At 42.4% G+C, this 25,130-nt stretch overlaps 1 protein-coding gene across 3 annotated transcripts in view; it reads right to left on the bottom strand.

The window, feature by feature from the left end:
* Window positions 1-25,130, bottom strand: part of LOC139278967 (rifampicin phosphotransferase-like) — a 178,810-nt gene that overhangs the window by 76,499 nt on the left and 77,181 nt on the right. For all 3 annotated transcript variants that reach the window (XM_070898258.1, XM_070898256.1, XM_070898257.1), the window contains exons 12-16: window positions 24,059-24,165; window positions 23,644-23,682; window positions 21,670-21,865; window positions 13,766-13,901; window positions 10,732-10,808 (exon numbers count right to left, since the gene is read on the bottom strand). In XM_070898258.1, coding sequence (XP_070754359.1) covers window positions 10,732-10,808; window positions 13,766-13,901; window positions 21,670-21,865; window positions 23,644-23,682; window positions 24,059-24,165 — 555 coding nt within the window. The remainder of the gene's footprint in view (window positions 1-10,731; window positions 10,809-13,765; window positions 13,902-21,669; window positions 21,866-23,643; window positions 23,683-24,058; window positions 24,166-25,130) is intronic.

The following is a 25,130-nucleotide window of genomic DNA, read 5'->3' as shown; positions in this document are numbered from 1 at the left end:
ATTTCCCCTAGCAGAGAGGTCAATAACCAGGGGCCATAGATTTAAAGTAATTAGTAAAAGTATTAGAGGGGTGTTAAGGAGATCTTTCGTCACACAAAGGGTGGTGGGGGTCTGGAGCTCACTGCCTGAAAGGGTGATAGAGGCAGAAACCCTTATTGCATTTAAAAAGTACTTGCATATGCACTTGAAATGCTGTAACCTGCAAGGCTACGGACCAAGAGCTGAAAAGTGGGATTAGGCTAGATAGCTCTTTTTCGGCTGGCACGGACACGATGGGCCGAATGGACTCCTTGTGTGCCACAAATTTCTATGATTCCATGATTCATAATCCCATGTTGTAAATTGGACTCTAGCTTAGAAGATGGTCAGACAAACATGACCACTACCACAATCAGTTACCTCAGTTATTTTCCACAGTTCAGTGCAGTAAATGTGACCTATTCAGTTTAATCACTGGATTGAATAGATAGGTACAAAGATAATTTCCCTCCCCAAGTCAATAAATTAACATCATCAATTTGTTAAACAAATTCTTATCACTAATGAGGATTCAATAAAGAAATTTGATTTTGCTAATTGATTCCTGCAAGGACAGTATTACCACAAATATATTCCCTGGAGAACCAATTAATACATAGTAAATTAGTTCCTTCACGGCAGGTAGTAATCCATTTCTCATTTACAAACTAATGGCCTCATTTCCCTTTTGGCCCATCTCATCGGAGCAGAAGCAGCCCATTCAGCCCCTCGAGGCTGCTCCACCATTCTATTACATCATGGCTGATCTGTACCTCAGCTCCATTTATCCACCTTGATATCTTTACCCAATAAAAATCTACCAATCTGAGTCTTGAAAATTGCCATTTCGGGGGAGAAAGTTTCAGAGTTCCGCTATCCTTTGTGTGAAAAAGTGCGTTCTGATTGCCCTCATTTCCAGTTTACTTTGCTAATTGACTCCAAGTTACTGCTTTCATTATCTAAGACAGCTATGAACAGTTCTTCACTTTGTCCTCTTTTTCCCTTTTACCATGAACTTCTCTCTCTGGGTTCCTTAATGAACTAATGCTTTGATTCACTTTACAGTTTTTTGAGTCACTCATAATTATTGCTTCATTCGTCTATGATAAGGATTCATCACCATTCTACTAATCGTTTGTATTTAGCCCCATCAATCTTCACCCTACCTTACTCCTCTCCTTAGAGGCCTTTCTAACTTTGCTCCTTTTCCAGATGTTATCCCATTCATCCTATTGTGCTCTTTCTTTTATTTTTAATCATTTGGACTTGTGAATTAGCAATGTCCTTCTGACTGTGTGCATTGTGTTCCATTTCAGCTGTTCCCTCATATTGTGCACAGTTCTGTTTTAATGCCATTTCTCTTCAGTTCTGCCTGCTATCCATCCCCTCTACTCTCCCTCTTTCCCATCGCTCCCTTGCAGTATAGGTATCATGATGCTGCATTATACCAATTCATCACTTTAATCATCCCTTCTCTAGTAAATACCATTTACCAAAGCTTTCCATTCCTCACACATTTGCAAAACATGAGATAGCCTTGAGGGTGATGAGCTTCAGGTATCAGTTACTTAATCAGGTACCCATGTAAAGAATTCCTTCATGGCTTTGAGAATGTAAATCAGAGCCAGGCAGTATAAACCTAGTACTAGTCGACTGGTATCTGTTGCTGCAATTATTGGACTCAGGCAAGTAGCAACAGTATAGTCATGATATTAGTTCTGACAACAGGTCTAAACCTAAGCATTGACTCATGTTTTTAATATGCTGATGGACCTCCTGTTTATTTCCTGGATAAACTTTGAAAGAACCTTTAATGGTTGCATCTTTGTACAGTTTAATCCTACCCTGCAGCTGTTTTTCCTTTGCTGCCAACGTATTGCTGAGTTCGTCCCTCTTTCTCTCGGTACGGATGTAGGTATCAACTCTCTTTTTGATGAATTTGAGTGCATACATGTCTTTAAAGACTTTCAGCACATGGAACAAGCAGGCTGGTGTGTGTGTGTGTGTATGTGTGTGTGTGTTTGAGAGTATTTGAGAGTGTGTGTATGTGTGTTTGAGAGTATGTGTGTATGTGTTTGAGAGTGTGTGTGTTTGTGTTTGAGATTGTGTGTGTTTGTGTTTGAGATTGTGTGCGTGTGTGCTTGAGAGAATGTGTGTTTGACTGTGTGTGTGTGTTTGAGAGAGTGTGTGTGTGTGTTTGAGAGTGTGTGTGTGTGTTTGAGAGTGTGTGTGTGTGTTTGAGTGTGTGTGCATGTGTATGTGTTTGAGAGAATGTGTGTTTGAGAGTGTGCGCATGTTTGAGAGTGTACGTGTTTGAGAGAGTGTGCGTGTTTGAGAGTGGTGTGTTTGTGTGTTTGAGAGTGTGTGTGTGTATGCGTGTGTGTATGTTTGAGAGTGTGTGTGTGTGTGTTTGAGAGTGGTGTGTGTGTGTTTGAGAGTGTGTGTGTGTTTGAGAGTGGTGTGTGTGTGTGTTTGAGAGTGGTGTGTGTGTGTGTTTGAGAGTGGTGTGTGTGTGTGTTTGAGAGTGGTGTGTGTGTGTGTTTGAGAGTGGTGTGTGTGTGTGTTTGAGAGCTGTGTGTGTGTGTTTGAGAGCGGTGTGTGTGTGTTTGAGAGTGTGTGTGTGTGTGTTTGAGAGTGTGTGTGTGTTTGAGAGTGTGTGTGTGTGTGTGTTTGAGAGTGTGTGTGTGTGTGTTTGAGAGTGTGTGTGTTTGAGAGTGTGTGTGTGTGTGTGTTTGAGAGTGTGTGTTAGAGTGTGTGTGTTTGAGAGTGTGTGTGTGTGTTAGAGTGTGTATGTTTGAGAGTGGTGTGTGTGTTAGAGTGTGTGTGTTTGAGAGTGTGTGTGTGTGTTAGAGTGTGTATGTTTGAGAGTGTGTGTGTGTGTGTGTGTGTTTGAGAGTGTGTGTGTGTGTTAGAGTGTGTATGTTTGAGAGTGTGTGTGTGTGTGTTTGAGAGTGTGTGTGTGTGTGTTTGAGAGTGTGTGTGTGTGTTAGAGTGTGTGTGTTTGAGAGTGTGTGTGTGTGTGTTTGAGAGTGTGTGTGTGTGTATGTTTGAGAGTGTGTGTGTGTGTGTTTGAGAGTGTGTGTGTGTGTGTTTCAGAGTGTGTGTGTGTGTGTTTGAGAGTGCGGGGCTGAAATTCAGGCCTGCCAGGAAGTTGGCGCACCTACCTTTTTTTAGATGTTTTTACCGTCGGGCCCGTTGAGGTGGACTCTTGATCCATTTTCACCTCTTTGGCAATTTATTTAGAGTGGACCGGAAGCCAGTCATAATGGGTGCGGAAGTGGGGTGGTAAGTGCTGGTGAGGGGCGGAAGTGGGGGGCGGGACGGAGCTCCGTCGCTGTCACTCAACGGCAGAGCGGTGGTGACGTCAGTACGTGTGTGCGTCACCACGTCTCTTCCCTCATTTAAAGGGGAGAGAAAGAGTGATTTTTTTAGGTTCGGCCACTGGGCTACCAAGGAGGGTTTTGGCCGGGCCAGTGGTCAGGCACCCAAGAGGGGGTGCCAGGCTGCCTGTTGGTGGCCTGACCGAACCCAGGGCCATAATTTTCTGGCCGATCGGGAAGTCGGCCGGTAAAGAAAACCATGGCGGCCGCAGTAGTGCGCCCTCCCCTTGAAGGGCGGCTGCACTGCCGTGGCTCACACACAAAAAATAAGGTGCACCGACAGAAAAAGCTGTCGGGGGCACCACGTGACGGCTCGTGGATTTTCTTAGGTAAATTTCACGCGGAATGAGATGGAGGTGCGGGAGAGCAGCAGAGCGCGCTTTGATGACACTCTTGGGGCGGTCGGCAGCAGTGGGGCAGAAGTGGGGACCGCCAGAAAAATCCCCAAGGTGAATTTGGGTCGGGACAGCCAATGGATTGCAAAGCGGCAGCCACTCGATTCCGCCGCATGCTCGCCACAAAACGGCAGTAACGGGCCTTATCCAGAACCTGAATTTCAGCCCCCGTGTGTGTTTGAGAGTGTGTGTGTGTGTTTGAGAGTGTGTGTGTGTTTGAGAGTGTGTGTGTGTGTTTGAGAGTGTGTGTGTGTGTGTGTTTGAGAGTGTGTGTGTGTGTTTGAGAGTGTGTGTGTGTGTGTGTGTGTTTGAGAGTGTGTGTGTGTGTGTTTGAGAGTGTGTGTGTGTGTGCTTGAGAGTGTGTGTTTGTGTTTGAGAGTGTGTGTTTGTGCTTGAGAGTGTGTGTGTTTGCATTTGAGAGTTTATGTTTGAGAGTGTTTGTGTGTCTGTGTTTGAGAGTGTGTGTATTTGAGAAAGAGTTTGTGTGTGTGTTTGAGAGTGTTTTCGAGAGTATGTGTGTGTTTGAGAGTGTGTGTGTTTGAGAAAGAGTTTGTGTGTGTGTTTGAGAGTCTGTATGTTTGAGAGTGTGTGGCTGAAATTCAGACTCTCAAATACACACACACACTCAAACATGCACAATTGATGTGTGCTTCCTGCAGCATGAGAGTTTTAAATGGCAGACATTAACTTGGACAAACACATATGCAGAAAATGTCTCCAACTGAGTTTACTTGAGCTCACAATCTCAGAACTTGAGCTTGAGTTGGGGACAATCTGACACATTAGAGAGTGAGTAAGAGTTCTGGTCCCAGGATTTGGAGGATAGTCACCCTGTTGAGAAAGAGTGAACAGGCAGTGGTGAAGGAAGGAGCAGTAACTGGTCCAAAAAGTTAGAACAACATGGAGGGACAGGCGAGAGCAGGAATATCCAGAGGAAATGAAAAAGATGATGAAATGCTATTTGGATAACAAAGCTCTCAAACTGCTGCAATTTTAGAATCGTCAAATCAAGCTAAGAAAGAAGGACTTGCATTCCCTGCTCTTTCTCAAAATAGTGCCATGGGATCTTTTACATCCACCCGAGGGATCAAATGGGCCTTGGTTTAATGTCTCATCCAAAAGACAGCACCTCCGACAGAGCAGCTCCATCAGTACTGCACTGGAGTGTCAGCCTAGATTTATGTGGTCAAATCCCAGGAAGGAGGACTTGAACCCATAACCTTTTAACTTAGAGGCATGTGTGCTACCCACTGAGCCCCAGCTGACATAGAGTTGGGTTGTCCCATTATTCATAGCAGCAGTGACAGCATGCAATCAAATTTTAGGTCCATATAGTTTCAGTAGAGGGCTCCAGCAAAAGAAAGCAAGAGAAATGCTGAGTATTAGCCACATTTGAAAGAAAGACTTGCATTTTACGACCACCGGACATCTCAAAGCGCCTTACAGCCAATTAAGTTCTTTTGGAGGGTAGTCATTGTTGTAATGTGGGAAACGTGGCAGCCAATTTGCGCACAAGCAAGCTCCCATAAACAGCAATGTGATAATGACCAGATAATCTGTTTTTGTTATGTTGATTGAGAGATAAATATTGGCCAGGATACCGGGGATAACTCCCCTGCTCTTCTTCAAAATAGTGCCCTGGGACCTTTTACATCCACCTGAGAGAGCAGACCGGGCCAAATTACAGCAAAATTCTAAAGGGACAAAGAGTGTTAAAAAGACAAGCTTGAAGGCTCTGTGCCTCAATGCAAGGAGTATTTGTAATAAGGTGGATGAATTAACTGCGTAGGCAGCTATTAACGATTATGATATAATTGGGATTATGGAGACATGGCTCCAGGGTGACCAAGGCTGGGAACTCAACATCCAGGATTATTCAACATTCAGGAAAGATAAACAGAAAGGAAAAGTAGGTGGGGTAGCGTTGCTGGTTAAAGAGGAAATTAACACAATAGTAAGAAAGGACATTAGCTTGGATGATGTGGAATCTGTAAGGATAGAGCTGCGGAATACCAAAGGGCAAAAACGCTAGTGGGAGTTGTGTACAGACGACCAAACAGTAGTAGTGAGGTTGGGAATGGAATCAAGCAAGAAATTAGGGATGCGTGCAATAAAGGTACAGCAGTTGTCATGGGCGGCTTTAATATACATATAGATTGGGCTAACCAAACTGGTAGCAGTGCAATGGAGGAGGATTTCCTGGAGTGTATTAGGGATGGCTTTCTAGACCAATATGTTGAGGAACCAACTAAAGAGCTGGCCATCCTAGATTGGGTGTTCTGTAATGAGAGAGGACTAATTAGCAATCTTGTTGTGCAACACCCCCTGGGGAAGAGTGACCATAATATGGTAGAATTCTTTATTAAGATGGAGAGTGACAGTGTTAATTCAGAGACTAGGGTCCTGAACTTAAGGAAAAGTAACTTCGATGGTATGTTACGTGAATTGGCTAGGATAGACTGGCAAATGATACTTAAAGGATTGATAGTGGATAGGCAATGGCAGACATTTATAGATCACATGGATGTACTTCAACAATTGTACTCTGTCTGGAGTAAAAATAAAACGAGGAAGGTAGTTCAACCGTGGCTAACAAGGGAAATTAGGGATAATGTTAAATCCAAGGAAGAGGCATATAAATTGGCCAGAAAAAGCAGCAAACCTGAAGACTGGGATAAATTTAGAATTCAGCAGAGGAGGACAAAGGGTTTAATTAGAAGGGGGAAATAGACTATGAGAGGAAGCTTGCAGGGAATATAAAAACTGACTGCAAAAGCTTCAATAGATATGTGAAGAGAAAAAGATTAGTGAAGACCAACATAGGTCCTTTGCAGTCAGAATCAGGTGAATTTATAATGGGGAACAAAGAAATGGCAGACCAGTTGAACAAATACTTTGAATCTGTTTTCATTAAGGAAATACTAGGGGACCGAGGATCTAGCGAAAAGGAGGAACTGAAGGAAATCCTTATTAGTTAGAAAATTATGTTAGGGAAATTGATGGGATTGAAGGCCAATAAATCCCCAGTGCCTGATAGGCTGCATCCCAGAGTACTTAAGGAAGTGGTCCTAGAAATAGTGGATGCATTGGTGATCATTTTCTAACATTCTATTGACTCGGATCAGTTCCTATGGACTGGAGGGTAGCTAATGTAACACCACTTTTTGTAAAAGGAGGGAGAGATAAAACAGGGAATTATAGCCCGGTTAGCCTGACATCAGTAGTGGGGAAAATGTTGGAATCAATTATTAAAGATGAAATAGCAGCACATTGGAAAGCAGTGATAGGATCGGCCCAAGTCAGCATGGATTAAAGGAAGGAAAATCATGCTTGACAAATCTTCTAGAATTTTTTGAGGATGTAACTAGTAGAGTGGACAAGGGAGAACCCGTGGATGTGGTGTATTTGGACTTCCAAAAGGTTTTTGACAAGGTCCCACACAAGAGATTAGTGTGCAAAATTAAAGCACATGGTATTGAGGGTAATGTATTGACGTGGATAGAGAACTGGTTGGCAGACACGAAGCAGAGAGTCAGAATAAATGGGTCCTTTTCAGAATGGCAGGCAGTAACCAGTGGGGTGCCACAGGCTTCAATGCTGGGACCCCAGCTATTTACAATATACATCAATGATTTAGACGAAGGAATTGAATATAATATCTCAAAGTTTGCAGATGACACTAAGCTGGGTGGCAGTATGAGCTGTGAGGAGGATGCTAAGCGGCTGCAGGGTGAGGGGGCAAATGCATGGCAGATGCAGTATAATGTGGATAAATGTGAGGTTATCCACTTTGGTGGCAAAAACAGGAAGACAGAATATTATCTGAATGGTGACAGATTAGGAAAAGAGGAGGTGCAACGAGACCTGGGTGTCATGGTACATCAGTCATTGAAGATTGGCATGTAGGTACAGCAGGCGGTGAAGAAGGCAAATGGCATGTTGGCCTTCATAGCTAGGGGATTCGAGTATCGGAGCAGGGAGGTTTTACTGCAGTTGCACAGAGCCTTGGTGAGGCCACACCAGTAATATTGCGTTCAGTTTTGTTCTCCTAATCTGAGGAAGGACATTCTTGCTATTGAGAGAGTACAGCGAAGGTTCACCAGACTGATTCCCGGGATGGCAGGACTGACATATGAGGAGAGACTGGTCAACTGGGCTTGTATCCACTGGAGTTTAGAAGAACGAGAGGGGATCTCTTAGAAACATATAAAATTCTGACGGGATTGGACAGGTTAGAGGCAGGAAGAATGTTCCCATTGCTGGGGAGTTCCAGAACCAGGAGTCACAGGCTAAGAATAAGGGGTAAGCCATTTAGGACCGAGGTGAGGAGAAACATCTTCATTCAGAGTGGTTAACCTGTGGAATTCTCTACCACAGAAAGTTGTTGAGGCCAGTTCGTTAGATATATTCAAAAGGGAGTTAGATATGGCCCTTACAGCCAAAGGGATCAAGGGATATGGAGAGAAAGCAGGAAAGGGGTACTGAGGTTGAATGATCAGCCATGTTCTTATTAAATGGTGGTGCAGGCTCAAGGGGTCGAATGGCCTACTCCTGTACCTAATTTCTATGTTTTTATGTCTCAGTTTAACATCTCATCCGAAAAACGGCACCTCTAACAGTGCAGCACTCGAGTGTCAATCTAGATTTATGTGCTGAAGTCGCTGGAGTCTTGAACCCACAACCTTCTAACTCAGAGGTGAATGGGCTACCCACTGAGCCGCAGCTGGCCCACTCCAAGTTTGAAGTACTTGCTTCCTATGGGCTCTTGTCAGGACCATTAAATGGGATGACAATTGCATAAAAAAAAAAACTTGAGCTAACTGCTGGATTAACAATTCAGTTAGGAATGCAGTAAAATGAGGAGAATTCTTAGTTAGAAGGTTGTGCCTAATCTTTTTCAGTCTAGACTGAGAGTCACAGATGACTTGTTGCCCCCCCCCCCCCCCAATTGCCATTTTCTATGTTTCTATGTTTCTATGAAAAGGAACATTTCAAAATTACTGGAAACAAAATGATGGGAGGGAGCAGCCTGATTTCCATTTGGGAGTCAATGGTACAGAAAAGGAAAAGTTAAACTCCTGAAAAAAATTGATGAGAGGTCAAAATGAGATAAATAAATAAATTATTTTAAAAAGGTAGCTGCAGAAGGAAGAAAAATAGTAGAGGAGGAAAATCAACTTGAGTTGTAAGCAGGAAAAATAAGTTAATGGACTGTATTGTAATACTCATCTTCCTCATGGAAATTTGGCTTCAGACTGGGCAAGAGTGGAAAGTAAATGTATTGGTTTATAATAGGTTTCGGAAGGCCAATAAACCAGAAAGGAGGAGGAATGGTAATATTGGTGAAGGAGGGGGATAAATGCAGTTAGAGGTTCACACAATCAATATGCTTTGAGATCAAAGATTTTTTTTTAATTGTTACACTAGCACTACAAACCTCCTAATGTGGGAGGGAAATGGAAGAGTGAATCTGCAGACAGATCAGGGTGATGAGTAGGAATAACAACTTTTACTCTAGGATATTTTAGCTATCAATTCATTGATTTGGGACAGAGAGGGAGTTAATCGAGAAAAGGGAATAGAATTTCTTATGTGTGGAGGATTTCCTCATCAAGTAGTATGTTACTATCTCTACAAGAGGGAGAGGTGTTGCTAGATCTAGTTTTAATATAGAGCTCTCCCTAGTGGACTACTATTGTAGTAATGCAACTGCTGATGTAAATACAATAAAGAATCATGACAAGTTCCTGTAGAGCCATCTTGTGTGTAGTGCGCTTAGTGATGTTGTAAAGAATATATCACATTGGCGACATAGGATAGGATAATCGGATTCAGTAGCTGACATTTTTGTTGTTGGATAATCCAGCCAACTTTGAGAGGTTCTTTGTTTTGCAGAACAGCTAAAAATCCAAGGTAAATTACAAGCACACTTGGCTGAACTGCCAGAGTCCAGATGGCTGCGCCGATGGGAATAATATGGTGCGTGGGTGAGTTCCATCATGACCAAGAGACTTTCGGAGCATATGTGAAGCAGCTAGAAATGTTTTTCACCGCAAATAGTATCATCAAAGTCCCCGATGATGAAAAACATAACCAGTTGGTTTTAGAAAGAAAAGGGGCTATTTTCCTGACTGAAGCAGGCCCCGAGGTGTTACGAGTGACAAAAAGGATCAGGTAAATGATTTAAATGTGAGTGATTATTTTGGGTGTAATGATCATACTATGTTAAGGCTTTGAGACCCAATTGGAAAGGGTAAAAGGTAATACAAAAGCAGACTGGAATCGGGCAGATTTTAGAAAGATGTGTTAGCGAGGTGAGGTGGAACAGACAAGACTATAAATCAACAATGAGATATTTATAAAAAGGAGATTGCAAAGTTGCAAAATATATACCATGCCTTTTACAAGGAGAGTAATTCAAGTTGCAGAATGCCATGCATCATATAGAGGTTAGAAACAAATTAAAATTGATGATGTATAATGGTCCTTTCGGTATGATTACAAGAAAATAGAGGTTAAGAAAGTGATAAAGAAAACAAGGAGTGAATATGAAGAGACAATCTCAAAATATTAAACAACACTAAATATTCAGCAAATCAGTTTAGATAATCGTCAAATGTAAGATTGGACCCCAAGAGAAAATACTTGGGAGAGGAGAAGCAGAAATTGGCAGAAATATTCAGTAAGTACTACTTTGCCCTGCTACAGCAAATTATGGCTCCATGTGTAAATTTTTGTGTCTGTGCATGTGTGCATGAATATACATGAGTTTGTGCATGTATGTTTGTGCAAAATTGCCTGCAACTGAGTGTGTATTTATATATACTTTATGCCTGAGCATGTTTGTGGAAAACAAGCTAGAGTGGCAGAGCACAAGACAGTCCAGCAGATAATGAGAACCAGATGCAGATTTCAGGAACGAAGTTGTAGGATCTCACCTCTCCTAGACCATAGTTTGCGTTGATAATCATTCTGCCCGAATGTCCTGTGACAGGATCACATGTAAACAACACACCTGTAACATTGTTAATAGATATAATATTAGACCCAAATGTTACTCTTGTTCAGTTCTCTTCTGTTTTTCTCAGATTCTCTCCTCGCCAATTTTAGAGCTTCACCCCGCTGCGTTCCATGAAGTATAAACCACAAAACCAAGTATGTGCAAATTAGTCTCCTCTGTAGCTAAAGCAAAACTTGCTCATTTTTATAATTAATACATGGAATACTCAACAGGGGAAGATTTTCACTGGTTGGTGGATTGTGTCATTGTAAACAGTGAGAAGATTTCCTGTTTGCTATTCCTAGTGAAATTATAAAAAGCATTCTAAAAGAACACTGCTTTAATTGTGAGTTGATGAAATCTTCCCATTAAGTGTATGATATGAGTAATGCACAGTGACCTGAGAACCTTCTCCTTCCATGGCTATCATTAATTTGTATAACTGAAACTTTGCTGTGCAATTTTACATCAAGAAGAATGGATCAAAATATACTTTATGTAAACATTTTCTTTTTCAGGTGAGTAAACTATTGCTTTCAACTCACTTACAAGGACCTGCATTTCAACTGTTTTCATTTTACTTCTGATGATATTGATTTCTTCAACAGTTTCCCACTGGTAAATGTTATGCTTGGATCAGGATGTCCATACTTACTTAAACAAAAACTATAACATTGTTATAGTGCCTTTCATGTTGTCTGATTATAATATGCTTTAGGACATCCTATTAGTTGCTTTTAAAATGTAGTCTCTGTTTGTGAAATCCAATCTGTGCGCCAAGTTCTCCAAACAGCTTGTAGGTTAAATGACCAGTTCATATTTTTTGGTTAATGTTGGCCAGGACCCCAGAAGATTTCTGCTCTTCTTCAAATGGGGCCATAGGAGAATTTACATCCCTCTAAATAGGCAGATGAGATCTCTGTTTAACATCTCATCCAAAAGACAGCACCTTCGACATTGCAGGATTCCCTCAATGCTTTACTAGCGTGTCATTCTAGATTATGTCTTCCAGTCTTGATTCAGTAAGTAATTGGGCTGAACACGATGTCGTATTTTATATGATGTTAGTTTGTTTGAGTCACAGAGCGTAGAGTTTGACACAGACAACCTGACATCTTATACAAATACTACTTTAGTGTTCAACCCATTTAATTATTGTGTATCTAAGGTAAGTTACTTAATTACAGAGAACAGTATATTTTCTAACATGTTACTTTGTAATCTGCAAATGAGCTGTATTAGACTGAGAATCACTGTTCAAAGCAGTGAATCAGCAATATAGTACCTGGGGAAACAGTCCATGTTTAGATCTTCACGTAACAGGACTTGGATAAATTCTAGACTTGGATTAGAATTATGCTTGAATTTCGTATTAAATTATTTCAGAATTATTGCATGTATTTACAGTGAGATGTCAGCCTTAGTAGAGAGCGAGAGAGCACTCTCTCCTCTATCAGAAGGTGTAGGCGTCTAGCTACACTTCAGAAACTGGAGCACCTCATCGAGGCTGACACTTGGGTGCAGCGCTGAGTATGGCTGCCAACTCTGGTTCGACTGTGTTCTGGGAGAGTTCATCATGTGACCTCCTGCTTCCAACTGGTCTTCCCCCACACTCCTGCCATTGGCTGCATGTTATGTCAGTCATTCAATAACGGTGGCTGCAGTACCCACTATGCTCTGCACTCCAGAAACCACTCAATCCAATTGAGCTCAATTTTCCCCAATGATTTGCGCCGTTTTTTTGGAGCAGGCTGCTCTTTTTGGCCTAAGTTGAAAAACCAGTTTCCCCAATCAATTTGCATCAGTGTAACTCAGTTAGTTACGATTTTTTTTTAGGTCATTTTTTATTTCAGCCAAAGTGGGTGTAACCAGCCACCTACGCCAATTCTGGCCATTTAGAGAAGTTTGGCCAGCTGAAAGTTACTCCAGTTGTGCTTAGGCCAGCGTATGTGGCCTCTGCAGAAAAATCTTCCGGAGAGTTAAGGAAATCGATGCAGCAGATGCCCGGTAACACTAAAAGAATTGAAAAACACATAGCAGCAACTTACCTCCAACCCCACCCGAAGGCTGTCCGCTCCCATTCTCAGTCCCTGGTTCACAGAGAGAGAGATTGTGTCCCTGGTTACCATGATCTTTTTGGCACATTCTCACTGATGATGTGTTTTCCACCCCCAAAACTAAAGGTCAGCTTACGCCATGCCAAAATGAAGAAATCCAACAGGGAAACTTAGAATATATTTTTTTTGCCATACTTAGGCCCCCAAAAATCGGTTGTAACGCTTCAATTATGCCAAAAAAATGCTTTGGGGAAAATTGAGCCCATTGTGTGGTTTTACGAGAGCATGGATGTGTCAGGACCGCATTGCAATCTGGGTGTTTTGCGGCCCTGCTGTTTCCGGCAATGAGAAGAACATTTCTGTATAATTTTTCTCCCGGATTGCTCACAGAAGTGTGCAGGAGATTAATCTTTTATTCTGGGACACTTCCTGGACAAGATGGGAGGGTTGACAACTCTGGTGCTGCATTGTAACAGGGACCATCTTTTGGATTTGCTATTAAACTAAGGTCCCGTCTCCCGTGTGCGTAAAAGAGCATATGGCACTATTTGAAGATGAATAAGGATTTTTTTTACCAGTGTCCTACCCAACTATTGGCCCTGAACCAACCTAACGTTTTGGAAAAAAAACATTATCTGCTTATCTATCTTATTACTGTTTGTGGAATCTTGTGGTGCACAAGTTGGCTTCTGTTTCCTAACATTACAACAGTGACTGTATCTCAAAAGTACTTTTGAGGCTGTAACATGGTTTGGGATGCACTGAGGTCATAAAAGATGCTCAATAAATGCAAGTTTTTTTCTCTTCCTAGCTATATTGTATCTAATGAATGCAGGATACAATATAAGACACCCTTAGCCCTTGCGTGAACGAGGTGTGAAGTTTATTTTCCTGAAGAGAAACAGCACACCTTACCTGCTGCCTGGGCTGATACCATCTGCTGGATGACCACACCCATGCTTGATGCCACTTGTTGCCCCCTTTGGTTGCGATATTGTACTGCTTGGAATGAGTAGAGAGAGGCCCAGCATTCCTGCACAGCATCACACACCTGGGGAAGCAAAGATTCATTGCGTAAATCATTAAAAAAATAGTACAAATGTATACGCAATGTTGTCACTGCTTTCAAATATAAGGTATAAAGCTGGGTCTTGGTTTACATCTTTTTAAATAGAGACATTGAAGTGAAGAGCCAAGGTCCCATACTGTGGGTCACAATTAATGTAGGAAAGAGGAGGTGAGAAGTGTTTTAAAATCCTATGGACAGAACAAACTTGGTTTATATTGCACTTTACACTTCCTCAAATGGTCTGTGCTTTAAAACCAATGGATTACTTTGAAGTCCTTCAAACATCTTCCCTCAGTCTTAATGACCGATGGCAAAATGCTTGAAAGAACTGCGACATACGAAATGGATTCCTGAAAGAGGATACCACAGTACAACCTGAAGGATCAAACCTTCCTCGCAAACAGTAGACAACCATCAACCGCCTCAGAACCAGTCATGGTAGATGCTGCCACCTTCTCCATAGGTGGAAGTTTAAAGCATTCCCCAAAATGCGACTGTGGAGCTCCTAATCAGACCCTGGAGCACATCATTGAGCACAGCCCTCAGAGGAAACTCGCAGGCAGCCTAAAAGATATCCACGCTGTTATACCGTAAGATTTGGCTTGGATATCTGACTTGGATATTGACATTTGATTTGCTTTGCTATCGCCAATGAAAGAAGAAGGCTTTCAAGTGCAGTCACTGTTATGTTGGCAAACACTGTGACTAATTTAGCAGGGTTTCACAAACTGAATCTAGCGATTCTCACAAACAGATGATTGAATAAACTATTTTTTTGGTGATGATGGTAGAGGAAGAAATGTTGGCAAACAGAGCCCCAGTTTTTGTCCGAGCTGAATGACTACACCTCTGACAATGCATCACTGCAATACTGCACTACAGTGTCAGCCAAGATTATGTCCTCAAGCCTGCAGTGGAACCTGAAGTAAGCATGCTACCAACTGGGTCACGCTAAAAATTGCATGAAATGATGCAGAAAAGGATTGGCTTTCACCTTTGATATAAAAGTTTAAGGACTTAGACCAGCTCACTTGTCTGCCTTCCAAAGTTGGATGAGTCAGTAGTCAACCAGGCCCCTAAATGGAACATTCAGATACATTTAGGTGTATTTGCTTATGTTAGTGTATTTAGATCTATTGGTGTGTAATAGTTATTATTTTGCAGTAAGTGAAAGCTGCAATATAAACAACAACAACTTTCATTTATATAGCGCCTTTAATGTAGTAAAACATTCCAAGGCGCTTCACGGCAGAGTTATAAGACAAAACAAATAAATTTGACGCCAAGTCACATAACAAGAAATTACGGCAGATGACCAAAAGCTTGGTCAAAGAGGTAGGATTTGAGGTATGTCTTAAAGGAGAAAAGAAAGGTAGAGAAGCAGAGAGGTTTACAGAGGAAATTCCAGAGTTAGGGCCCAGGCAGCTGAAGGCATGGCCACCAATGGTTGAACAATTATTATCAGGGGTAATACCAGTCACACCCACCCCTTCACTCAACAACCATCTGTCCCACCTGTGACAGAATCTGTGGCTCTCGTATTGGACTGTTCAGCCACCAAAGAACTCACTTCAGGAGTGGAAGCAAGTCTTCCTCGATTCCAAGGGACTGCCTATGATGATTATCAGGGATGCTCAAGAGGGCAAAATTTGTGGAGCGCAGACATCTTGTGGGGTTATGAGGCTGAAAAAGGTTACAGAGATAGGGAGGGGCGAGGCCATAGAGGGATTTGAAAACAAGGATGAGTTTAAATATCATAAACATGATGTAAATCCCGAGAGAAGCAGTGTGAGGCTCTCTAGAGGGGACAGTCTTGTTTTCACCTTTGGTTTGATATCACACAGAATATAACTTGAGTGTGGTGCTAAATGGTTTATAAACCCACCTGCAGTTAACTTGAATGTTTATAGAGTGCACCTCTATAAGCATTTAAGCTTTAAGTGTTGAGAGAAGAACTCATCTTGCATTTAATCACACAGGCAAAGAGTTATCTCCTGGGCTGGCGAATTGGAAGTCCAGCCAAGCAATGTAAAAAGGGTATCATAGAATCATAGAGGTTTACAGCACGGAAGGAGGCCATTTCGGCCCATCGTGTCCATGCCGGCTGCAACCCATAATGCAGCTTTCAATCTGAGACGGGTAGCTGCAGTATAAATGTAGTATTACATAGAAACATAGAAAATAGGTGCAGGAGCAGGCCATTTGGCCCTTCGAGCCTGCACCACCATTCAATATGATCATGGCCGACCATGCAACTTCAGTATCCCACTCCTGTCTTCTCTCCATATCCCCTGATCCCCTTAGCCGTAAGGGCCACATCTAACTCCTTTTGAATATATCCAACGAACAGGACTCAACAACTTTCTGTTGTAGAGAATTCCATAGATTCACAATTCTCTGGGTGAAAAAGTTTCTCCTCATCTCAGTCCTATATGGCTTACCCCTTATCCTTAGATGTAACCCCTGGTTCTGGACTTCCCCAACATCGGGAATATTCTTCCTGCATCTAACCTGTCCAATCCCATCAGAATTTTATATGTTTCTATGAGATCCCTTCTCATTCTTCTAAATTCCAGTGAATATAAGCCTAGTCGATCCAGTCTTTCTTCATATGTCAGTCCTGCCATCCCGGGAATCAGTCTGGTGAACCTTCACTGCACTCCCTTAATAGCAAGAATGGCCTTCCTCAGATTAGGAGACCAAAACTGCACACAATACTCAATGTGTAGTCTCACCAAGGCCCTGTACAACTGCAGCAAGACCTCCCTGCTCCTATACTCAAATCCTCTCGCTATGAAGGCCAACATGCCATTTGTTTTCTCAACTACCTACTGTACCTGCATGTCTACTTTCAATGACGGATGTACCATAACACCCAGGACTCGTTGCACCTCACCATTCAGATGATAATCTGCCTTCCTGTTTTTGCAAACAAAGTGGATAACCTCACACTTATCCACATTATACTGCATCTGCCATGCATTTGCCCACTCACCTAACCTGTCCAAGTCACTCTGCAGCCTCTTAGCATCCTCCTCACTGCTCACACTGCCACCCAGCTTAATGTCACCTGCAAACTTGGAGATATTACATTCAATTCCTTTGTCTAAATCATTAATATATATTGTAAATAGCTGCGGTCCCAGCACTGAACCTTGCGGTACCCCACTAGTCACTGCCTGCCATTCTGAAAAGGGCCCATTTATTCCCATTCTTCCTGTCTGCCAACCAGTTCTCTAGCCACATCAATACATTACCCACAATCCCATGTGCCTTTATTTTGCACACTAATCAGACTAGATGTCACATTTAGGATATTGTGGACACATGTAATGTATGCACCCCTGTGAGCATACTCACAGGTTTGTAGAGCTGTTGCATTGTGAATGGGTTAGTCAGTCATGTGACATTCACAAGAGTCAATAAAACCCCAGTCAGTTGGGTCTAGGTCATCCATGTGAGTTGTGAGCCTATTGGATAATCTGGTAATGTGTAATATGATTGTTAAACCTTTGTTAATAAACCAACTAGTTCTCAATAGCACTATGTTGCTATGAATTCTTGAGCAAAGAACCCATGAAGCAAATAAATTACAACATGGAAACCAGCTTTAGCTAGCCCACCACAGACTAACGTTCAAACTGTGTTTACAGAAATGCAACTTCATTCAAGCTGAAATTGTGGTAAAACTGTTTTGTTTGTACTCGGGATTGCGGTTAACAAGTTCTGCTGCCTGGGCATGCATTCGGTGTGCTTTTGAATAAGGCCAACCAATTTCACTGAGAAATGCTATCTACATTACAGAGCCTGGTTACTGAGTCTTAGATGGCATATCCTCATCACATAACGAAAATCAGGGTTCAAACCAGGGAAAAACAAATCAGAAGTAGTCTTTGCTAGCTTTACTGGCTGAGAAAAATCAGCATTACCAACTGGCATATCCACTGCCATTTTATCTCAAAGAGCACACCTGTCTCCAAGTTGGTCTCAATTATTTTCCTTCAAATTAAGCTGAGAAGACACAGCTCAGTTTACATTCCTCATTCATATTCAACACGCTATATAGAGTCTTCCCTGCTGCGTTCATCTTACCTCTGGGAGAGGAAATTAACACTGGCATGTTAAGTATTTGAATTTCACTTTTAGAACATAAGAACATAAGAAACAGGAACAGGAGTAGGCCATATGGCCCCTCGAGCCTGCACTGCCATTTAATACGATCATGGCTGATCCGATCATGGACTCAGGTCCACTTCCCTGCCCGCTCTTCATAACCCCTTATTCCCTTACTGGTTAAGAAACTGTCTATTTCTGTCTTAAATTTATTTAATGACTCAGCTTCCACAGCTCCCTGAGGCAGCAAATTCCACAGATTTACATAGAAACATAGAAACATAGAAAATAGGTACAGGAGTAGGCCATTCGGCCCTTCGAGCCTGCACCGCCATTCAATGAGTTCATGGCTGAACATGCAACTTCAGTACCCCATTCCTGCTTTCTCACCATACCCCTCGATCCCCCTAGTAGGAAGGACTACATCTAACTCCTTTTTGAATATATTTAGTGAATTGACCACAACAACTTCCTGTGGTAGAGAATTCCACAGGTTCACCACTCTCTGGGTGAAGAAGTTTCTCCTCATCTCGGTCCTAAATGGCTTACCCCTTATCCTTAGACTGTGACCCCTGGTTCTGGACTTCCCCAACATTGGGAACATTTTTCCTGCATCTAACCTGTCTAAACCCGTCAGAATTTTAAACTCCTCTCATTCTTCTGAAGTCCAGTGAATACAAGCCCAGTTGATCCAGTCTTTCTTGATATGTCAGTCCCGCCATCCCGGGAATCAGTCTGGTGAACCTTCGCTGCACTCCCTCAATAGCAAGAATGTCCTTCCTCAAGTTAGGAGACCACAACTGTACACAATACTCCAGGTGTGGCCTCACCAAGGCCCTGTACAACTGTAGTAACACCTCCCCACCCCTGTACTCAAATCCCCTCGCTATGAAGGCCAACATGCCATTGCTTTCTTAACCGCTTGCTGTACCTGCATGCCAACCTTCAATGACTGACGTACCATGACACCCAGGTCTCGTTGCATCTCCCCTTTTCCTAATCTGTCACCATTCAGATAATAGTCTGTCTCTCTGTTTTAACCACCAAAGTGGATAACCTCACATTCATCCACATTATACGTCATCTGCCATGCATTTTCCCACTCACCTAACCTATCCAAGTCACTCTGCAGCCTCATAGCATCCTCCTCGCAGCTCACACTGCCACCTAACTTAGTATCATCCTCAAATTTGGAGATACTATATTTAATCCCCTCGTCTAAATCATTAATGTACAATGTAAACAGCTGGGGCCCCAGCACAGAACCTTGCGGTACCCCACTAGTCACTGCCTGCCATTCTGAAAAGTACCCATTTACTCCTACTCTTTGCTTCCTGTCTGCCCACCAGTTCTCAATCCACGTCAGCACACTACCCCCAATCCCAAGTGCTTTAACTTTGCACATTAATCTCTTGTGTGGGACCTTGTCGAAAGTCTTCTGAAAGCCCAAATACACCACATCAACTGGTTCTCTGGTTTCAACCCTCTGAGAAGAAATTCCTTCTCATCTCAGTTTTAAATGGGCGGCCCCTCAGTATAAGATTATGCCCTCTAGTTCTAGTCTCCCCTATCAGTGGAAACATTCTCTCTGCATCCACCTCGTCAAGCCCCCTTATAATCTTATATGTTTCGATAAGATTATCTCTCAGTCTTCTGAATTCCAATGAGTAGAGGCCAAACCTACTTAACCTTTCCTCATAAGTCAACCCACTCATCTCCGGAATCAACCTAGTTAACCTTCTCTGAACTGCCTCCAAAGCAAGTATATCCTTCCTTAAATATGGAAACCAAAACTGTACACAGTATTCCAGATGTGGCCTCACCAATACCCTGTATAGCTGTAGCAAGACTTCCCTGCTTTTATAATCCATTCCCTTTGCAATAAAGGCCAATATTCCATTGTCCTTCCTGATCATTTGCTGTACCTACATACTAACCTTTTGTGTTTCATGCACCAGGACCCCCAGGTCCCACTGTACTGTAGCACTTTGCTATTTTTCTTCATTTAAATAATAACTTGTCTTTGATTTTTTCTGCCAAAGTGCATAAGCTCACACTTTCTAACATTATACTCCATCTGCCAAAGTGTTGCCCACTCACTTAGCCTGTCTATGTCCTTTTGCAGATTTTTTGTGTCCTCCTCACACATTGATTTTCCTCCCATCTTTGTATCATCAGCAAACTTGGCTATGTTACACTCAGTCCCTTCTTCCAAGTCATTAATATAGATCGTAAATAGTTGGGGTCCCAGCACTGATTCCTGTGGCACCCCACGAGTTACTAATTGCCAACCCGAGAATAACCCATTTATCCTGACTCTCTGTTTTCTGTTAGTTAGTCAATCCTTTATCTATTGTAATATATTACCTCCAACCCCGTGAACTTTTATCTTGTGCAGTACCCTTTTATGTGGCACCTTGTCAAATGTCTTCTGGAAGTCCAAATCCACTGGTTCCCTTTTATCCACCTTGTTCATTTCAGCCTCAAAGAATTCCAGCAAATTTGTTAAACATGACTTCCCCTTCCTAAATCCATGCTGACTCTGCCTGACTGAATTATGCTTTTCCAAATGTCCTGCTACTGCCTGTTAATCAGTGATGGATCAGTTATGGGGAAGCTGATGGCCTAGGACACATATGCTTGAGATTACTAAAGACACAGGAACAAAAGTATTATGGGTTACGGAACCAAGGCGGGAAGATGGGGTTAAGTTACAGATCAGTCATGATCTAGTTGAATGGTGGAACAGGCTCGAGGGGATGAATGGCCTATTGCTGTTCCAATGTTTCTAATTAAGAATACCCCATAAGAATGAATCGAATCAGAGCATATTCCTGTGTAGAACAAGTTGTACAGTCTAATCCTTAGTTCAAAGTTGTTACGGGCTAGATTTTCGTTTTTGTCGAAAACGCTAGTTTTACGTCAAAATTACCGTTTTCGCTACACTACCATTTTTAGGCCAAACTTTCGGCCTTTATGATTGGTAAAGAAGGCGTTGCACAATGATTCGCACCGCAAACCGCGAGTTTCGGCAACAGGAGCGATGCGAGAGAGGCCTCGGGAGGGGGAGAAAAAAAAATTCCACAAAACATTCCAAAAACACTCAAAAAACATTTACACGAACATTATCTATCAAATCGCTGAAAAAAAAATGTAAAACTAAAAACTTTAACTTACCTTTGTTGCAGGTCTTTATAGTTACCGCTGCTGGCAGGGCTGCACCGACAGGTTTGACCCTGTCGGTATTCTGGGCGCAGCATACGGGTCGGGAGAGTGCCCAAAATACACACAAAAGTAATCTGCATTGTTGCACGTTATCTCCCTGGCAGTACTTGGAAGCGCCATTGCAAACATGTACCCGAGGGTCAAATCACGACGAAAACCCGGTCGCAAACCTGCCGAAAATCCGGCCCAAAGAATTCAGACGATCTGATAATACAATTTTTGGTAAAATTCCAAATTCCCACCTTGCTGCATTATTTACTTCACTTAATTCATGTTATTGCCTAATTCAGAATATTTGAATGGAAGCAACTTTGAATTATTGGTAAGCTGCGGAATTTTCCACCTTAATTTCTGTTTCACCCTCACTATTACTTTGTCATTGACTGACTCATCATGTTCTTTTTCCTCTTACCTGTTCAAAGCCTTTCAATCCCAGTTTAGTGCCGAGTTGCCCAGCAGCAGATGTGTCCTCTGTGTCCTCCCCGACTGCGCTGGACCTGACGGCTAATCGTTCCTCCACTCCCAGCAGCCTCAGCTCACCAAGCTGATCACGAATGGCACTTTCTATCTCTGGAGCCAGTTTGGTTCTTCTGAACAATTCAACACATCTGAGGAACATTAAAAGCCAATTCATATGTCAAATCCCACAGCAATTTCCAGCGTGTGGTAAGACATTCAAAGGAATGGCTAGCAGACTTCTTTGTTTAAGAAAAATGGCCTCTGTGGTTAATCATTTTCCCTTGCAGAACTTTGAACGTTTGTTTTCTTGTTTGTATTTCAACAGCAACAACAAAAACAAGAACTATTTATATAGTGCCTTTAACGTAGTGAAACATCCCAAGGTGCTTCACAGCAGCGTTATCAAACAGAATTTGACATTGAGCCACATAAGGAGATATCAGAGCAGATGACCAAATGCTTGGTCAAAGAAGTAAGTTTTAAGGAGTGTCTTAAAGGAGGAAAGTACCCTTCCAATTCACACGCCTTTCTGACTTGGAAATATATCATCGTTCCTTCATTGTCACTGGGTTAAATTCCTGGAACTCCTTACCAAACAGCACTGTGGGATTATTTTCATGAGCAATTAATGTCAGCCTCGCTAGCGATGCCCACATCCTGTGAATGAGTCAATACAAATTCTCGACCTATTTTTACACTTTGTGTAAGCGCTGCAGTGGGTAGGTAATTTGTAAGTGATTTACTAAAAAGAAACCATTGGATTGGGTTCACATAGCCTCTTGCCACATCAAGCCATTGCAGAATCATTATGGTAGAAGGGTATCATTGCAACAGGACTAGTTTACATAGGAATTGATTATGGAAGTTTACAAAAATAAGTGCAGAATGTAGGACTTTAATTGTGCACTGAGCAAAATATCTCCCAGCCTCTAACCGTACTTAATCTGAAGACGACATTTGGTCATTATCCCTTTGTGTAACATGATGGAAGAACAAAGGGTAATACATTAAAAATCGTACATGTACAATCACTTTCTGTCAACTTTTTCCATTGTCAATACAAATGTCTTTATTTATAATGGAAACTGCTTCTGCAAACGTGTCAAGCTGTAATTACACCCTCCAGCCAGTAGAGGCACTACAGTGCCCCCTCTGTCAGGTGGGAGTAATTACAGTGTGAAAAGTTTACAGAGGTAGTTTATATTCTAAATGTGGACATAGGAATTTATAGTGGACATCTAAAAATAGGGATCGAATATACGGATTCCATCCCCTTCACCAGCCATTGTCTCAGATTGAACCAGACTGTGTGCAACCTCCAATTCCTGTTTGACCCTGGGCAGAGCTTCTAACTCCACACTCTCCATCACTAAGACCGCCTACTTCCACCTCCGTAACATTACCCGCTTCCATCCGCGCCTCAGCCCATCTGCTGCTGACACCCTCATCTGTACCTTTGTCACCTCGAGATTCCACTCTTCCCATATGCTTCTGGCTAGGCTCCCATCCTCTACCCTCATCACACTTCAGCTCATCTAAAACTCTGCTGCTCGTCTCCTTACCCGCATCAAGTCCCGCTCACCCAACATGTCTGTGCTCACTGACCTACCTTCCCGGTTCAGCAACTCCTCGATTTTAAAATGCTCATCCTTGTGTTTTAAATACCGCCATGGCCTCTTCTGATGTCTGTCGCTTACAAACCTCTGAGCCTGAGACCTTCACAGTACTCTCAAAGCCTTGGGCTCCTTGCCGGTCTTTTGCAGTCTTCGGACTGCTCCCAATGTTGATAAATCAGTGTCACCTTTAGTACTATTTGACATAGCAGCCCTGTTCTTATAAAATCCCCAACTCACCAAAGCAATATCACAGGAAATGTTCTGGCATATAATAAATTCTGTCAAAGGAAAGTATTTTTGATTGATTTTACCTCGTGCACAGTTCCTGAAGGTTTCCAATTTTCCGTGTGCTGTTGAAATACAGAAATTCCATAATTAAAAAAGGGAGAAAACGATTGAAGTTGGCACGTATCCAGAATTCAAGACAGAGATCGATAGATTTTTGGATATTAAGGGAATCAAGGGATATGGGAATAGTGCAGGCAAATGGAGTTGAGGTAGAAGATCAGCCATGATCTTATTAAATGGCGGCGCAGGCTCGAGGGGCCAAATGGCCTACTCCTGCTCCTAATTCTAATGTTCTTATGTTCAAACATGTTGAGTAAACTTCAATTCAGTGCAGTGTCACTTTTAAAGTGCAACTGAAATCGCATCAATCTAACACTAAAACTGAAGTTGGAATGTTTTAATCAGTTTATATTGTCTAAATGAAGAGAATGACAATACCAGGCCACATCGTTCAGCTCTGCCACAGCTTGCTGGAGACTGTTGTTCATTTTCATTTGGCGTCCCAGGGCTGCGATAGTGACACAGAGGCCTGTAGGTACAGAAAACTAGCAGACAAGCAAACAGGATATTATTTTATTCTTGATGAGCTTGTATTATTTATCACTTTAACTCACTTACAGCATTAATTGATTCTGATAAATGACTTGCCACTATTACTCGAAGATATAAGAATATATTTGCTTTTTTCTTTCTTGCCTAAGCACGGTGAAGGAGCTGGAATGCCTCTGAGACCTGAATAGTTATACAGGCTGTCTTTCAGCTAGATCTAGCCATGCCAGATATATCAAAAGGGCAGGGGCCAAAACAGCAGGAATGTTTGGAGAAACAAGGCTGAAGTGTTTGCAACTATCTTCAGCCAGAATTGCCGAGTGGATGATTCAACTTGGCCTCCTCCTGAGGTCCCCACCATCACAGAAGTCAGTCTACAGCCAATTCGATTCACTCCAAGTGATATCAAGAATCGGTTAAAGTGCACTGGATACAGCAAAGGCTATGGGCTCTGAAAACATCCCGGCTGTCGTGCTGAAGACTCGTGCTCCAGAACTAGCCGCGTCTCTAGCCAAGCTGTTCCAAAACAGCTACAACTCTGGAAAATTGCCCAGGTATGTCCTATCCACAAAAAGCAGGACAAATCCAATCTGGCCAATTACCGCCCCATCAGTCTACTCTTAATCATCAGCAAAGTGATGGAAGGTGTCGTCGACAGTGCTATCAAGTGGCACTTACTCACAAATAACCTGCTCACCGATACTCAGTTTGGGTTCCGCAGGGCCACTCGGCTCCAGATCTCATTACAGCCTTGGTCCAAACATGGACAAAAGAGTTGAATGCCAGAAGTGAGGTGAAAGTGACTACCCTTGACTTCAAGGCAGTATTTGACCAAGTGTGGCATCAAGGAGCCATAGTAAAATTGAAATCAATGGGAATCAGGGGGAAATCTCTCCATTGGCTGGAGTCATACCTAGCACAAAGTAAGATGGTTGTATTTGTTAGAGGTCAACCATCTCAG

The sequence above is a fragment of the Pristiophorus japonicus genome, chromosome 13 (assembly GCF_044704955.1).
Source record: "Pristiophorus japonicus isolate sPriJap1 chromosome 13, sPriJap1.hap1, whole genome shotgun sequence".
Lineage (NCBI taxonomy): Eukaryota > Metazoa > Chordata > Chondrichthyes > Pristiophoridae > Pristiophorus > Pristiophorus japonicus.
This window is presented reverse-complemented; position numbering and strand designations above follow the sequence as displayed.